General features: G+C 40.3%; 3 protein-coding genes across 6 annotated transcripts; 1 reads left to right on the top strand and 2 right to left on the bottom strand.

Annotated features, from left to right (window-relative positions):
* Positions 1-211: 211 nt before the first annotated feature.
* aldh6a1 (aldehyde dehydrogenase 6 family, member A1) lies at positions 212-8,071 on the bottom strand. 2 transcript variants are annotated; one of them, XM_037796404.1, is made up of 12 exons: positions 7,881-8,071; positions 7,260-7,304; positions 7,070-7,144; positions 6,250-6,411; positions 5,955-6,033; positions 4,499-4,801; positions 3,210-3,331; positions 2,661-2,850; positions 1,976-2,157; positions 1,703-1,882; positions 736-834; positions 273-634 (listed from the first exon to the last, which is right to left on the bottom strand). In XM_037796404.1, the coding sequence occupies exons 1-12, from the start codon at positions 7,917-7,919 to the stop codon at positions 530-532; spliced, it is 1,581 nt and encodes a 526-aa protein (XP_037652332.1). In that variant the 5' UTR covers positions 7,920-8,071; the 3' UTR covers positions 273-529. The 2 variants fall into 2 exon arrangements, with proteins under 2 accessions (XP_037652333.1, XP_037652332.1); XM_037796405.1 differs by lacking the exon at positions 7,881-8,071 and having other exon boundaries at positions 212-634; positions 7,070-7,170.
* Positions 8,072-8,230: 159 nt separating this feature from the next.
* gstz1 (glutathione S-transferase zeta 1) lies at positions 8,231-10,257 on the top strand. 2 transcript variants are annotated; one of them, XM_037796417.1, is made up of 9 exons: positions 8,231-8,412; positions 8,733-8,784; positions 8,865-8,932; positions 9,055-9,135; positions 9,231-9,356; positions 9,494-9,569; positions 9,665-9,717; positions 9,808-9,857; positions 10,054-10,252. In XM_037796417.1, exons 1-9 carry the CDS (start codon positions 8,383-8,385, stop codon positions 10,178-10,180), a joined length of 663 nt encoding a protein of 220 aa, XP_037652345.1. In that variant the 5' UTR covers positions 8,231-8,382; the 3' UTR covers positions 10,181-10,252. The 2 variants fall into 2 exon arrangements, with proteins under 2 accessions (XP_037652345.1, XP_037652346.1); XM_037796418.1 differs by lacking the exon at positions 8,231-8,412 and adding an exon at positions 8,456-8,631 and having other exon boundaries at positions 10,054-10,257.
* Positions 10,258-10,610: 353 nt separating this feature from the next.
* zgc:163014 (uncharacterized protein LOC100038766 homolog) lies at positions 10,611-15,381 on the bottom strand. 2 transcript variants are annotated; one of them, XM_037796402.1, is made up of 13 exons: positions 15,221-15,381; positions 14,968-15,138; positions 14,787-14,892; positions 13,622-13,759; positions 13,426-13,542; positions 13,175-13,352; positions 12,971-13,099; positions 12,623-12,810; positions 12,312-12,508; positions 12,134-12,225; positions 11,986-12,040; positions 11,105-11,202; positions 10,611-10,929 (listed from the first exon to the last, which is right to left on the bottom strand). In XM_037796402.1, the coding sequence occupies exons 1-13, from the start codon at positions 15,280-15,282 to the stop codon at positions 10,700-10,702; spliced, it is 1,761 nt and encodes a 586-aa protein (XP_037652330.1). In that variant the 5' UTR covers positions 15,283-15,381; the 3' UTR covers positions 10,611-10,699. The 2 variants fall into 2 exon arrangements, with proteins under 2 accessions (XP_037652330.1, XP_037652331.1); XM_037796403.1 differs by having other exon boundaries at positions 13,622-13,747.
* Between the last annotated feature and the right edge of the window lie 404 nt (positions 15,382-15,785).

Raw genomic sequence — 15,785 nt, 5'->3', positions numbered from 1 at the left:
TGCGTCTTCTTTGTACCCTTTCCCACAGAGTGTCAATCATGTGTTTAGTAGAATACAAGCGGTTTGTTTGTGCTCATTATAAATATATCTTACCATGCATGTATACATGGCTTCTGAGTACTCGTTCATGCATGAAGCTTGTTTGCCGATATCAAAATAGGCACCAGATTATATACAAACAATCATTGGATCAGTGGAATACAATGCAGTGTCCATGTTAACCGTCATTTTTGGGAATTACACCCACTTCAGTTTAAGTAAGTACACAAGAGTTTCAATAGTGGTGTTGTATTTGAGGAAATGGCATTGATCCAATAATGTTGCATCAGCTGTACAGATCTTTTGCACTGTTAAAATCTTGGCCACAGTGGTTTACATTTACAGAGTATCTACTGTATATACACATCAAATATAAAAAGGAGCATTATTTAATAATTTGTATTAATGAACTATTCACATCGACTAGTATGTGGAAGAAGGGTGTGTAGGTATTGTGGTTTATCAGACTGAGTAACAGCTCTCGGAGTATTTAGCGTCCCATGGTGGGCATGGTAACTGTAGGACTTGTCACGGTGGCATCTTCAGCTTTCCATTGTGAGGTTACAGTTTTGATCTGTGTGTAGAACTGGATGCCCTGTAGAGAAAAAATAAAAACATTTACAACAAAACTTTAGACTGCTAGATCTGTGTATTTCTTATACCTGTAACAATAGCATGCATTTGTTTATTTCATACTTGTTTTCCATAGAAGTTCATGTCCCCTCTGAAGGATCCTCTTGATCCAGTAAAGGAGAACATAGGCAGTGGAACAGGGATGGGAACGTTGACTCCAACCTGCAGAAAACAAGTATTTTCCCTTTCATTTCCATAAGTGTAAGTTTTGTAAAACAATTCCCCAGGATCCTAAATTGCTAGGATGAGAAAGATGCGGCCGATGAGAGATGTATATGCATACTGTTTAAAAAACAAGCTTACATGATCTCACTAAAACAAAGATAAACCTGTGGCTTATATTTGCAGTTTTGAAAGGACAGCATGTTCTTATGAGAGGGAAGAGAAACTAAATAAAACATTTTGTTATGAAGGCAATACAAGCATGGCGTGGTTGGTTTAGAATGTTTGAAACAGCGGGAATAGGTTTGGACACACTAAGGCCTTTTGGCGAAGGTGCAGGGAGGGAAAAAAAAAAAGGAAAAGTAGATGTTTGTTGCATCGAGGTTTGGAGAGGAGAACAGCACATGGCCTGCAAAGCATTCCCCGACATGTGAACAGCAAACACAGGACATAACTAAGGCTCCACAGGCAAATAAACAGGGTAAAAGCTGCTCATATTTATGCATAAACGTTGAACAGGACCCTAGGAATCCCTCTTGAGTTTAATTTAAGATTTCCCTCATCGAATACTACCCGGAAAAATGTTTCCATGTCCCCCTGTTTTCTTTTAACGGACATATATTTGCTGTAGCTATTTGTAGTCTTGACTGGTGGGGAAGTGGAGGGAAGGGGGTTGCCCGAATGTGTGTATATTAGGTTAGGCGCAAACAAGGCTATACTTGACACGGAAAATAATAATGAGTGAAGGTTTTCAAACAGAAATGTGATGTGCTCCCTACTTGAGATGCTGCATAGACATGACAGAGGGATGTGAATGTCTCCTTTCTCCCAAAACAGAGGAACACATTTGGAGGCTGCAGCCACTCACCTGGCCCACGTCCACCTCGTGAGTGTATTTGCGTGCAGTGGCGCCATTTGTGGTGAAGATAGCTGTGCCGTTGCCATAGATGTTCCTGTTGACCATACTGATGGCATCATCCAGAGTGTCTGCCTCGAGAACAACCAACACGGGCCCGAAGATCTCTTCAGTGTAGCACTTCATCTCAGGCTGGGAGGGCACAAAAGAGAACATTTTTAGTGGCAGTTTAGTTTTGGCAAATACAAACAGGTATGTGCACATAAAGAAATTAAACCCACGTACTGTGACCTTGCCGATGATGGTGGGACCCACAAAGTTGCCGTTCTCGTAACCCTTGACCTTGACGTTTCGGCCGTCCAGGAGCAGCTGAGCTCCCTCGTTCACGCCACTCTGGATCAGACTGCAGACTCTCTCCTTGGCCTGTGGAGAGATCAGAGGCCCCACGTCTGCACCAGGCTGGTCTCCTAGCGGGGCCCCAAAAACAACCAGCTATAAAGCTACATAATATGGCACTCGCATGATGTGTGCACATTAAATTGACGCTGACATTCAAATATGTCTTTTGCTACAAACACACAAAAACCAGGACGAGGGGCACCCAGAGGCACGCCCTCAAAAATGGATACTTACGGGTTTCCTGTGTACTTCAAAAATAAGAGTCCATATCGCTGCAAACAGGGATAATCGTTCTCTATTTTACTCCACATCAACTTCCTTTCTCAGAGGATTTGATGCTCTGAACCGCCATTTAGGCTTGGGCCGCAGATCTGGCCACAAATTTGCAACAGGGCTGACTCAACGAGCCCTCGCTCCCAGCTGACTCCGATGTGAAGTTACAACATGGCAATAGGCGAGAGGTGTGGTTAGGGCGCCGTGGGTGGCCACGACATGACTAAACCCGAGGCCCTCAGGGGAACGGGGGCTCAGAAGAGACAGAGGTGAAGTGCGGGGTGACGGGGCGCGGTACCTGCGTTCACGCGCAGAGCCTTGGAGCGCTCCACCAGCTCCGGCAGCCAGCTCCGTGCCTCGCCCACCAAGATGGCAGTGGACAGGGCCATGCAGCGCTGTCCTGCTGCCCCGAACGCTGCACCCACGAGCTGGTTCAGTGTGTTCTCCTTGTTGGCATCAGGCATCACCACACCATGGTTCTTGGCTCCCTACAGTACAAGCAAAGCGGTTAGCCTTCAGCCGTTTGATGTCCACATTACAGCAGCTGGTTAGTCACAAGTGAAAACATAATATCAGGGAATTATATACAAACAACCTACAAATTTTATAGTATATAGTAAATATGTTCCACATTTTAGTCCACATAACAGACAGGGTTGACATTTATAATTATGGCTCTTCAACAGTGATGCACAGCTGCAGTCTCTTTGCACCTTCTCTCATCTGTACAGCTGGTGGTGAGGAGTCCAAAATACAACAACAATCTGTTGACCAATGCTGCCACCTGCTGGACATTTACAGCAAGTGTCACATTTACAGCTGTGTTGGATTCTCATTTGATACTCACCATGTTCGACTGGACCCTCTTGCCATTTTTAGAGCCCCTTTCGTAAATGTACTCCCCAGCTTGATTTGAGCCAACAAAGCTGATTGCCTTGATGGCCGGATGGTCACAGATGAAATTCACAGCTGTGGCAGAAAGACAGTTATAGAAACTGTATTAACTCAGGTCTCCTTTAATCAACCATAGTAATTAATAACCACTGATATTTCAAATACTGTGTCAAATTTAGAGCTGCAACGATTAAATCGATTAGTTGTCAACTATTAATATGACAAAAAAGAAAATTTAGCAATTGTCATTTTTATAGATACTAACAAGTTATTAAGTACCAATAGAGGACATTAAGTACAGGTTAAAATATGCTAAGATGAGCTTGATCCGTCACACTATTTACGAAGTGATTCATTTTAACAAACTTTGTGCTCATTCCTAATTTTTGTCATATTCATCAATGTACAAAAAAAATAAAAGTATGATTGAATTTTTTGTCTTAGCTTGGATGTGGGGCATAACTAATGATTATTTTCATTATTAACAAATCTGCCAAATATTTTTTCGATTGATCGGAGAATTTTCTTTTTTAAATGTCCGGCTGAAATTACATAATTAAATATCTTGTTTTGTCAATTGTCCAAAACCCAATGATATTTAGTTTGCCATCATAAAAGACAAAGCACAGCAGCAAATCCTCACACTGGAGAAAATATTTGCTGATTAATTTTCTGTCGATCAGCTAATCAATTTATCGACTAATCGTTTCAGCTAAAAGAGGAATAGATAAAAACAGATGTATTTTTGTCAAGAAAAAACTGCTTTTTGCCACGTATAAAAGAACTGGTAAACAAGAAAATGTTTTAATAACATACATCATAACCTTTGTTGTTTAGCGGTAGCTTAACAGGTAGTTTGATTTACGAAACCGATTTGTTTTGATCAGCTAAATGTGAGAGGGAGCAAAAGCTACACACGAAAGCAGAAGAATATATAAAACCAAGGTGTCCAACTAATAATTCAAAAATGTCATTAGTCACTGTGGCACACGACAGAGACTAATTTTATCACCATTCATTTTGATGCTTAATGGGCGTTAATTTCACACCCTAGGATTCTGTAGGTCATGTTATCAAGTGGACGGACACATCCAGATGTCATATTTTAGTGAATTTAGTCTTCTTCTTCATCTGCCCTAAATTATATATGTATCATATGTGCTGTCTTGTATCTACAGATACAGATTAGCTTCAGAAACACTTACAATGACCAGCTAAAAGGTAACAGAGACCAACTCTTACCAGCGTGTTGGCCGTGGATGATGTTGAGCGACCCGTCCGGAACACCGGCATCCTGCAGCATCTTGGCCAGCAGCATGGTGCAGGCTGGCACCCGCTCTGACGGCTTCATCAGGTAGGTGTTGCCGCACACCAGGCCCATGGGGAACATCCACAGAGGGATCATGGCAGGGAAGTTGAAGGGGGCAATGCCGGCGCACACCCCAATGGGCAGTCGGTAGGTGTAGGTGTCCATGTCCTTGGTGATGGAGGGCAGGGTTTCACCGAGCATCAGAGAGGTGATGCTGCAGGCGTGCTCCACAACCTCTGCAAAGAAAAGAAATGAACAGAGCATGCAATATATAAGTTACTTTTTTTGTTTCCCTTTTTTTTGCAGATGTGTCAACCTATGAGTATATTTGTGTCTGGTATATTTGTAATCAGCTGATCTGACGGATTATATGTTTAGAAGTGATCGGGTATAGACAAGCCATCAGTGCTGCTGTGCATGTGTGTGTAAATTATCTGCTTTATTGAGACAAGAAAATGTCTGCAGGGTGATTTCTACAAACTTCAAAAAATGAGAGAGAGAGCAATTAGGCTCCAATGTAGGATAGGATTGTGTTCTTGATTTGTTAACACTAACACTCAGAATGATAATTCATTATTCACCGATAAGGGCACTACAGACCCAATGTGTACTATCGTTCAACATACTTTTGTGTGAATAAACAGTAGTATGTATCTTTTAGGACGTACTGAGCAGTAATTTACGTCATCACTTCCTGAGAGCCTCCTTGCCGGTTGGAGACCTGTAACCATGGCAACCTGTGCCAACGTCATGTAACCAAAACAATGATTTGTGAGGATCAATGTCTGAACTAATATAAAAACTATATTACGCACAACAAAGTGAAATCTTATAACTACAGTTAAATTGAAGCGACATTGATGTTACAGAGCTGTCCGTCAACATCTGTCATGAACGTTGTCGTCACTACCACATTGCATTGTTGAATACTTATGCCGCCGTAGTGTCCAGCATTTGCATACGACTATTTCACCGGAAATAGTATGCAATTTGCGTATTATTGGCTTCATACTAAGATTTCGGACATACTAAAATATCTCAAATACTGTTTTAGCGTGCTAGAAAGCATGTTAGTATGGAATTTTGGACGTAACCAAGATTTTAGAAAAAAGGAATAATTATCTGTGTTGGTGAAAGGAGTGGAGAAAGAAAGCTGAATACAATATTTTTATATCAAACTCAAAAAAATAGTTCACATCCCAAAATATAAGGGAAAGGTAATGACAGCAATAATTTGTTGGCAATCATTCAAAGGGTTCATGAAGAAAACTGCCCTTTGTTCTGGTGTAGTATAACTCATTAACTATTCCTGCAACCGCAAAGTAAAAGCCTGCAGAACATGAAAACCTTTACCTTGTGTGAGCACATGTGTGAGTGAGATAAACTTACGCAATCCTCTGAAAACATCCCCCTCTGCATCCGCAAGGGTCTTGCCCTGTTCAACTGTGATGGCCTTGGCAAGTTCTTTCTGAAACAATATGACCCTCATGTCAGTCGTTCGTTCACAGCTTTAGATTTAATATAAATGTAAATAGTAGGCTCTGAACTAATGTGGAAAGATTTAAAAAGCTGATTTGCAAAAGGAAGACACGTGACAGTTGTTCAACTTAATAGACTCAAGTTCAACAGTGCTTAATAAACTTGTTTTCAGTTGCACCTTATACTTTCTGACCCTTTGACTTACAATGTTGTCCTTGATAAGCAGCTGATAGCGCAGAAAGACCTGCTGCCGAGTCAAGATGGAGGTCTCAGACCAGGACTTAAAGGCTCTGGAGCACGAGTCCACAGCAGCCAACATCTCCTCCTGGGTGGCTTTTGGTACGCGGGAGATCACTTCGTTGGTAGCCTGCAGAGGAGAAAAAAAAAAAAAAGGATGAGTCAGTTTACATTAATACACTAAAGATTACCTAGTTTCAATCAGCAGGGGCTGTTGGAGTTCACTAAACATTATGTAACAGGTTAACCCTAGCAGATGTTTAACTGGTGAATGTGAGCTTTCATGAAGGTCAAACTTTATTAGATACAAAAAACAGGATTTCCACATTCAATCCTTAAAAAAACATGTATGACTGTTATGTTATGACTTGTTATCCAAGTGTAGCTGAGGTTCAAGCAATATTTCTCATTGACAATCACTTATTTGTTTTGCACTGTTTTTAATTCTGATGCGTTAATACTTGATGAAAGAGACTGTGAATCTGCTCATATAGTTAAGCCAAATACAAATTCCTACATTTGCAATTTTATTACAAGTTAATTAACAAGCCGGATGTTCAACCACTGAAACCAGTTTGTACAAACAAACATTACCATTATGTAACACGTAACAGGTTAAGCAGTTCCATAATCTTTGCTGCTTTGAGCCATGTCAGAGCTACCAAACCACAGCGTATTATCAGGAAGCCCTCCAGCTACAGCAGGATAACTAACTAACCCAACTACATACGTGGATGTTGACAAAATAAGTGCACCGTTTCTCGATCCAGGCCAGGTGAAAAACTTACAGGATTGTGAATATCCAGCCATTCTGAGGTTTTGGATTCAACAAACTTCCCATCGATGAACAACTTGGTGGTGGGCTGTGAGGAGAGATGTAGCATCACATCTGCCTTTAGTTCATCGTCATCATGTATGACATTTGCTGTAAAATGTAATAGCAGTCTGACAATTAATTGTACACTGTTCTCAACTCACCACTGAGGAGGAAGAGTAGCACATGCGGCCAACCTTAAATGGGACCTGAGAAACAAACACAGCAGGGAGTTTGAATGAAATCAGCAATAAACTGTCCAAAAACTATAATTGTAGGTTTTGTTTATATTTGTTAAATATTAAATACAAAAAAACAGCTGTTTCAAGTTGCAGCCTGAAGGCCTGCAACATTAACTACAAAGTGTTGAGTCATGAAAAGGCTAGATTGGGGACAATGTCAAGCTGATTGGACTGTGGGAGTGACTGCAGTCCAGCCAGTAGAGTGAGAAGTATTTTAAGTAGGCCCTTGCTTCATACTAGGAATCTGTTTATAAAGGGCAGTGCCTTATCAAAAAGCATTTTTTTCATTGTATGTAAATACTTGCTTCTGACTGTCCACTTATTGGTATGATCATTCTTTTTCTTTTCTTTTTTGTATTCTACATGTTGAAATACATTTTGAAATGAAATATCAAGTTAATCCCATCTGTGAGAAATAAATCAGTCTGTAAATAGGAACCCAGACCTAAATCCTGCATCACATGACACTTTGCACTTAGTAAACAATGTCAGCTGTCAACCTGCCTGCGTCATTTGCAGCATTTTAAAGCTGTAAAATCTTACCTTTGCCTTTAGCACTGATCTTAATGCTGTTGTCGCCATGGTGGAAATGTTACAGTGCACTTGTTTTTTCCCCAAACTCTGCAGGTAGGACGGTGGCCAGCTGAAGACAACACCAAGCTTCCTCCCTCACAGAGAGATGTATTACCTGTGGGCGGGCTCTAAGGAAAATCTGAGGCTTCCTATTGGCTCCGTGTTCGCACTCACTTTGAAGAACGCAGCCTGATTGGTCAACTGCGGGTGCGTTCTAGCCAATCGCTAGTCGAGGTTTTAGATGATCCCGCCTCCAGCTGTGGAACTCGACCAATCATTGGATGTTATTCTATTCTCTGCCAGAACCATTGCTTTATTCAGGCTGAGAGGGTTGTCTCCTAGCAGAGCTATGTCCATTTTACAATAATAAGTCAACGTAGAAGACAGGGACTTTGCTGTGAAATGTGCAGGATATAATCGACTTCTTTTAGAGCAAGCAGCAAACATAAAACACCTCATCACAGCCACAACAATGCACTTGTCCTTAGTTTGCCTCACCAAGGTACTGTAATAACATTGTGTGCTAAGTGTGTGTGTGCACCTAATGTGAAACATGAAGGACAGCTATTGCTTAGTCATGCACCAAAGAGTAGGTAGGAGGGCTTTTTAGGAGCACATCCTATTGGCTGCTGCAGGATGATGTTTAACTAGAAAAACTGTCTGCAATTGTTGATTCAGTCTAAAAAACTGGAGCCAAACAGCTATGGCAACTCAAACCAAGGTGAACCAGTTAACACAAGAAAAAGTTCATTATATCCTGGGGGGATATGTGATGCTTTTTCTGTTCAAATGGACTGAATGTTTTCTGTTTTTTCTATGTAGCCTGTTCTTCATGGATACTTCAGAAGTTCCTGCTCCTGGAGGGTCCGCATTGGTAAGTCATGCCACACAGCATTTGACTACTTTAAAGCATTTCAATGTAAACAATTTGATAATTTGCTTTTCGTGCACCAGCGTTTGCTCTCAAAGGTATTGAATATGACCAGGTTCCAGTCAATCTAATCAAAGACGGAGGTCAGCAGGTACAGTATAGATTCACAGGATCAATATCAATGCAGACATGTCATACTGCACATGATAATTAACATGATGCAGTCAATGTAAATCCTGTATTAGTCTCACAACAGTTCTCTGTGTGCTCAAGCTTACTGAACAGTACAAGACATTGAACCCCATGCAACAAGTACCTGCAGTTGAAATGGATGGCATCACCCTATCTCAGTCAGTGAGTCCCCAAACTCTTCACCCATGTAATCCTATAAAAATATATTTTAGTTAACCAACTTGAATAATACTGAAAATGGTTTCTTGCCCACACAGCTGGCGGTGATCCAGTACATCGATGAGACCAGGCCCGGGCCTCGGCTTCTCCCAGCGGACCCAAAGAAACGTGCCCAGGTTCGGATGATAAGTGATCTCATTGCCTCTGGAATTCAGCCTCTGCAGGTGAGAACAGCACAGAATCAAACTGAAGCAGACCGTTCAAAACAGGCGTTGGGTTGCAAGTTCAGGTGTGATAGGATACAAAAATACAGTCTTGACACAGGTACCTTCTTCAAAATAATAATTCCTGGATGTTTCAGAATTTGCACGTGATTCAGAAAATCGGAGCAGAAAAGGTGCAGTGGGCTCAGCACTTCATTGATCGCGGCTTTCAAGGTAGGTGGAAGCCCATCTTCTCTACTATACATCCAGTTTGATTCTAAGACTTAATCCCTTGATTTCCTTTACATTTGTGCGCCTTTGTCTTCCAGCTCTTGAGCCCATTCTGAAGCAAACAGCAGGGAAATATTGTGTAGGCGATGAGGTAAGAGGCATGACCATCATATTTAAATCATGACACCTGTTTGATTTACAGCAGAGACTTTTTAAATCTGACTAATTGCTTACCTTTTAGATATCCATGGCAGACATCTGTCTGGTCCCACAAGTCTACAATGCAGAGAGGTATGTAATCAGACATTTCATGAAAGACTGCAAAATAAATACCACATTAACACTCAGTCACCCTGAACAAGAAAAGATCAACACGAATGTCATGGCATTTTTTTGTTTACATGAAACCACCCGCTTTGCCCAACTTGCTGAACTTTAAAACATCTTACACAGAAGCTAAGCCCTTCTATGTCTTTAATCTCTACAGGTTCAAAGTGGATGTCGAGCAGTATCCAACTATCAAAAGGTTAAATCAAACCTTACTTGAAATTGAAGCTTTCAAAGTGACCAACCCGTCTTGTCAGCCAGACACACCTGCCGATCTGCGTGCATAGAAAAACAACTATGCCGCTTTAGAGACAGCCATGCAACTACGTACATTATTAAATAAAATGCTTTGAAAATAATCCTATTTTAGTGTCTTTACTTTAATTAACAAGGAAACGTTTAGTTAAAAATATTTATTGCCATTTTGATATACATTTGGACTTCATACTCTCAAATACATACTGATATGTGGGGACAAGGTAGAGGACATAAAGTAATGGGTAAAACATGCAGATCAGAGATTTGTTATGCAAAGTGCAAAACCGCTGAGCTCACTGCTTATAGCATATTGCCCCTGTGGAGAAAGTATGGAGGGTTATTAAAGAGACTCATAAAAAGGAAGCGACAATAAAGTCGAAGTTGCAGAATACATCATGCAAAAATTAGATTACATTTAAAAGACAACTAATATAACTTTTACAGCACTTGATACTGTTATTTTTCTGTCAGACAGATCACAGCATCATCCACTGTTTAATAATGATTAAAAAAAAAATAAAAAATTGTCCTGAATGGATTACTTCCCATCACTTGTCACCAGGAATCTCCACTGTGAACTTCACTGTGTCGTTGTAGAAGGTACCGGAGCAGTCGGAGCCACCGAACACCAGCAATGTGCAGTGGACACTGACATTTTCACCCTGTTCATGCTTCTCTGCATCTGTCAGGATGCAGCAGCCCAAGTTTATCATGCTGTGTCCTGCACGAGGCTTCGAGCAAAGCAGAGGAGACGCCACTGAGCTCCAAATGTTGGTGTCTGAGGAGAAATCAAAGCAAGGAGGATTCACTGAACACAACAGCTGATTTGTGACACATTGGATCAGGGTGACTCAAAGTCAATTCCCATGTCTGACACCAACATTGTTATGGACTAACATACACTGACAATTTACTATATAATCAGATTGAATTGGCACAAATGACATACTCACCAGTGTTGAAAATGTGCACATCCTGCAGGGCTCCAATTGCACTGCAACCTCCACTGACTAAAATCCTGTTGTCTGAAACTGGTAGAGCTGCATGAAACCTGTCCATGAACAGGCAAAGACGTTTTTCATGTGTACCATTACTGTCCATTTAGACAGTGTCTACACAATATTTAAAACACTTCCTGTTATTTCATATTGAGCTACAAAAAAAAATCTAAAATGATGCAGAAATATGGTATTTTGTCGCTAGAGATTACATTTTGGGTTAAAACTAGGGATACACTGATACTAGATCGGATATCGTCACGATACTGACTCAAATAGCTGGATCGGCCGATCTATTCAATTCAATTTTATGTTTATATGCTATACTTATATACTGGAATTTTAATTCCTATTTAAGTTTTTACCATTTTTTTTGCTGCATTAAAAAGGTTTATACTTGAATTGTAATTCCTGTTCATTTTGCAGATTTTTTACCAAGTTGCTGGAGTACAAGTTATAATTTTAATAATAAAGAATAATTAAATTAGTTTATATCTATTTATTGGTCACATTTTGTTTTACAAAGTTAGAAAAACAATGTTTAAGTAGGGCCTGATGTTGCCTTACACATAAAAAACTGATCCCAGTCACTTCCACTCAGTGAAGCATACAGCTTATTAATTAAACACTGGTATCGGATCGGTATTCGGTATCGGCCGATACCCAAAGCCCAGGTATTGCCATCGGTATCTGGACTGAAGAAGTTGGATCGGTGCATCCTTAGTTAAAACACATTAAATTCAAAAGCAGTTACATCTGTCAAAAGACACTAAAAATATAAAAACCAGATGGCTGCATTGATGACATTTCTCAAGGTTGATTAGTGCTGTACTCACCCTCGAGGCAGCGGTGGCATGTTCCCACACTTCACAGCTGTGTACTCCATGAATCCTTCACTCAGACAGAAAAAAAAAAATGAAATATCAGTCTAAACTCGGACACAAAATTGTAGCCTATAATGCTGCCACTGAATCTTCATCTTACCCAGATCTAAAACATGGAGATCATTAAGGTAGGTAGCAGTCTTCCGTCCACCAAATATTATCAACTTCTGTGACATCAGTGTGGCTGAGTGTCTGTTTGATACAAACATAAGCATTGCATCAATATTTAAGGAAAATAAAACAGTATTTGGATGACAGCGAATTCACTGTAGACTGACCCAAACCGAGGCAGAGGTCTGTCCCCCTCCACGATCGGCTGGTACCAGAGTTCAAACTCCGGGTTGAAGATGTACAGAGCATTACTGCAGGATTTATCCTCAGAAGAATGGCTCGGCTGAACTCCACCGAAGACAAAAAGCTCTTTCTTATAAAAGACTGCAGAATGATATGCCAAATTTGGGATATTCCCTTTTGCCTAAAAGGGGGTGTAGATCAGCAAAAACAAACCAAAAGAAAACATTTCCTGTAACTCTGCTTGAGTATTTGATAAGAAAAACTACAACATGTTAGTAGCTTGCAACAAACCCACAGTGACAAGCTTCCACTTCCAGGTCAGTGTATTGAGGATGTACAGCTCGCTGTAGCGCTGACCCTCCCTCAGGCCACCGTAAACAAAGACCGACTTAGAGTCTGGGTCAAAGGTCGCAGAGTGTCCTCGGGCACAAGGTGGTACAGGTCCAGAGGCAGAGGAGTTCATGGGGAACCAGAAGTCATTGTCTGGAAAGAGGTCAAGAAGGAAACTAATTGTAGAAAAACACATGTTCAGTAAAAATGCGCTCAACGGGCAAATATTTTGTGGCTTCTTATTGTGTCTTAATTCCTCCTTTGGTTGTAGTAAGCAATATATATCCACACAAGTGACCCAAACTCCACTGACCTAACTCAAGCTTCCACAGCGAGTCCTTGCAGTAGTTATGATCTGCCATCTCCCCTCCGATGAGGACGGCTGTGTCAGGGTCACTCAGACACATCGTATGGCTCCAGCGCTTCGACGGAGACACTGAAACTAAATCACCAGCTCTGTCAAAACCCATTTTGTGCATTCAGATGTGACCACAGTGGTTGTTAAAGTTTTTCTGACCTTCTCTGTTCGCATTCTTTATCTGCACCGTCATCTCCTCTCTGCTGTTCAACCTGGACAGCCTCATTTTCTTGGGGGTTGAAGCCTGGTTTATGTCCTGTGTGAGACTGTCCATGTCCTCAGAGCTCCATGTCAGGCGGCCTCTCTTACTAATAACTGTCCGTCTGGGTGTCTTATCCTTTTTAGGAGTATATCACACAATAAGTCCCTTACTTTATATGCAGACAGTATTCTTAAGCATGGACTCTTACCGTAGGCCAAACCGGGGGTTTATTATTTCCCATAGTGGAATCACTGGTGTCAATTTTATTCACTTGAATATCAGCAAAGCAAACGCTATCACCCAGGTGTGAGGAGTTGGGAGTTATCTGCAAGACAGGACAAGAATGAAATGTTGCAACAAGCGTAGATAACTGAAAAAAACAATTTAAACCCTGTTCATCTCACCATTTCATTTGCAGCGCTTTGCTGTAATGTGCAAGACAGATCAATGGCATTGGGCTGATCTGGGAACAGATATTTCCTCTGAACCAGAGGAGTGCTGCTGAAGACACTGGATTTATCCTCCTGTGGCTGGTCACAAGTCTTTGCATAAGACAAAACAGTGTCATTGTCAGGCAGGGAATGAAATTAGCACCTGCCAAATACAGGGTAAATGCTGGCTGTGGCAGGTAAACATTTCAGGTCACCTGCCACCATGGCAGACAGGTTTTCCTTATATTAAGAAATATTATTTTTAAAAAGCAACTCTAAAGCCTAAATTAAATACAGGGTAAATATAGGTCCGCAAATTTCATGGTAATTAGGTGATAATTAGCAAGTAACCTCTTTGAAAAAAAATTCAAATTACTGTCAAATTACCCCAATATTTACCTCAATTTATCGAAAATTACTTTAGTATAAACATTATTTAATAATAATATTCCGCCATTTCTCAATAGCTGGTAATTAATTTAATATATTTCCAGGAAAAGACTATGCTTTATTTCCATGTCTGCTAATAAATAGATAATCAGCAAATAAACTTATTTTAAATTTCTTAATTTTTTTCTTATTAGACAATAAGTCACACAATGGTGATCAGAAGTGTCTTCTATTAGTTTTGGTTTTTCACCTCCGATGCAGAGCAGCACACAGCTGCTTCTCAAGCCTCAGGGCCCTATTTTAACCATTAAATACTATTTTAGCATATAATTATTAAATTATGTTTATACTAAAGTAATTTTCGATAAATTTTGAGGTAAATATCGGCGTAATTTGGCAGTAATTCCAAAGAAATTTCAAATAGGTTACTTGCTAATTATCACCTGATTACCATGAAATTTGTAAACCTGTCAAATGAAGTGTTGCCAAATATAGTCATGGGTTAGGGTTGCATGATATATTCCATAATTCTACAGTCTGGTACCACTGGCTCAGTGTTCTACCTAGATTTCAGAAGTGGCAGACAAAAAAACTGAGTGGCCGGTAGAAATGTTCAGTGACCTGCCACAGTGACAGATGAGGAAAAAGGTTAATTTCAGACCTTGTTGTCAGGTATATAAGATACAGATATGGTTGTTTTCCTTATGCAGAACATTAACTTGAGACAGTAAAATACAAACCCTCCTACCTCTCCACACACTGTGAGCACAATCTTGCCATAAACTCCTCTCCTGCCTCTCTCTGCTGCCACTGTGACCATGTCAGGGCTCCAGTCACCCTCCCAGGTCAGGCACCTGAGATCAAAGTCCATTTTTACTTCCAGTTTTTTGTGTTATAGTTAAGTAGCTAATTCCTTTTCCTCCACATACCTTGCTTGAGCTGACAGAGTCCCAATTTTCTGGGCCGGTACTTCTGCACTGACCAGAACATCTACTGAGATTGTTGTCTCGCTGCTTTTCCATTCACCCATACCAAAGATGACCAGGTGATTGGGAAGAGGCAGAGGGATGTGGACTTGAAAGCGTCTTCGGTTGGATTTGCTGTGGATTTGCACATGTTTGAATTGTTGTTTTAATGTGAAATTTGATGAATGTAGGATTCCACAAAAGAAAAAATGCCTACCTGATGAACTGTCGAGGAGCATCACCTAGAGACCAAAGCACATAAAAGTTCACCTTCCCCATGTTGTTGTTTCAGGTCGCCTCAAAGAGAAGTTAGTTAAACATGCCAGCTCCAGTAATCACTTCTGATTGGCTGATTGGAGCTCGAGCCGCTGTGAAAACGCACACCTGAGACAATTAATTAATTAGTTAATTACCAAAAAACACCTGCAGTGATTGGCTAGGTGTTACTGAACAGCTCTTTTTGTAACGATGCACTATTTGTATGCTCGGATTTCTTAAATAGTAAAAAGGTAAAAAGGGCATTTTTTTTAGAAACATTGTTTTTTTTTTCATTTTGTTTTTACTTTATTTGTTTTTACTCAGACATTTACATAAACATACTTAATTAGATAGAAATATGAAGTGAACCAACATTTCCACTTTTTTACAATGAAATTATAGAACACACAAATAGAAACATGGGGTGCTTTTCAATGTGTGAAATAAGATAAAACAAATAATAATAAAAAAAAATTACATTTAGAAAAAAGAATAATTAAACAAAAGAAGAGCGTTTTGGGGAA

Source organism: Sebastes umbrosus, chromosome 16 (assembly GCF_015220745.1).
Source record: "Sebastes umbrosus isolate fSebUmb1 chromosome 16, fSebUmb1.pri, whole genome shotgun sequence".
Lineage (NCBI taxonomy): Eukaryota > Metazoa > Chordata > Actinopteri > Perciformes > Sebastidae > Sebastes > Sebastes umbrosus.
The sequence above is the reverse complement of the archived record's forward strand: the minus strand, read 5'-3'. Positions and strand labels throughout refer to the sequence as shown.

Coding starts and splice junctions, on each gene's coding strand:
- aldh6a1 (XM_037796404.1), bottom strand. CDS start 7,919: ATGGCGACAACAGCATTAAGATCAGTGCTAAAGGCAAAG. Junction 2,851..3,209: donor AGAGGGTCCAGTCGAACATG/GTGAGTATCAAA, acceptor CTTGTACTGTAG/GGAGCCAAGAACCATGGTGT. Junction 2,158..2,660: donor GGCTCTGCGCGTGAACGCAG/GTACCGCGCCCC, acceptor GGGCCCCGCTAG/GAGACCAGCCTGGTGCAGAC.
- gstz1 (XM_037796417.1), top strand. CDS start 8,383: ATGCACTTGTCCTTAGTTTGCCTCACCAAG. Junction 8,785..8,864: donor CTCCTGGAGGGTCCGCATTG/GTAAGTCATGCC, acceptor TTCGTGCACCAG/CGTTTGCTCTCAAAGGTATT. Junction 9,858..10,053: donor CAAGTCTACAATGCAGAGAG/GTATGTAATCAG, acceptor TAATCTCTACAG/GTTCAAAGTGGATGTCGAGC.
- zgc:163014 (XM_037796402.1), bottom strand. CDS start 15,282: ATGGGGAAGGTGAACTTTTATGTGCTTTGGTCTCTAGGTGATGCTCCT. Junction 14,893..14,967: donor ACTCTGTCAGCTCAAGCAAG/GTATGTGGAGGA, acceptor CTTTGATCTCAG/GTGCCTGACCTGGGAGGGTG. Junction 12,509..12,622: donor GGAAGTGGAAGCTTGTCACT/GTGGGTTTGTTG, acceptor ACCCCCTTTTAG/GCAAAAGGGAATATCCCAAA.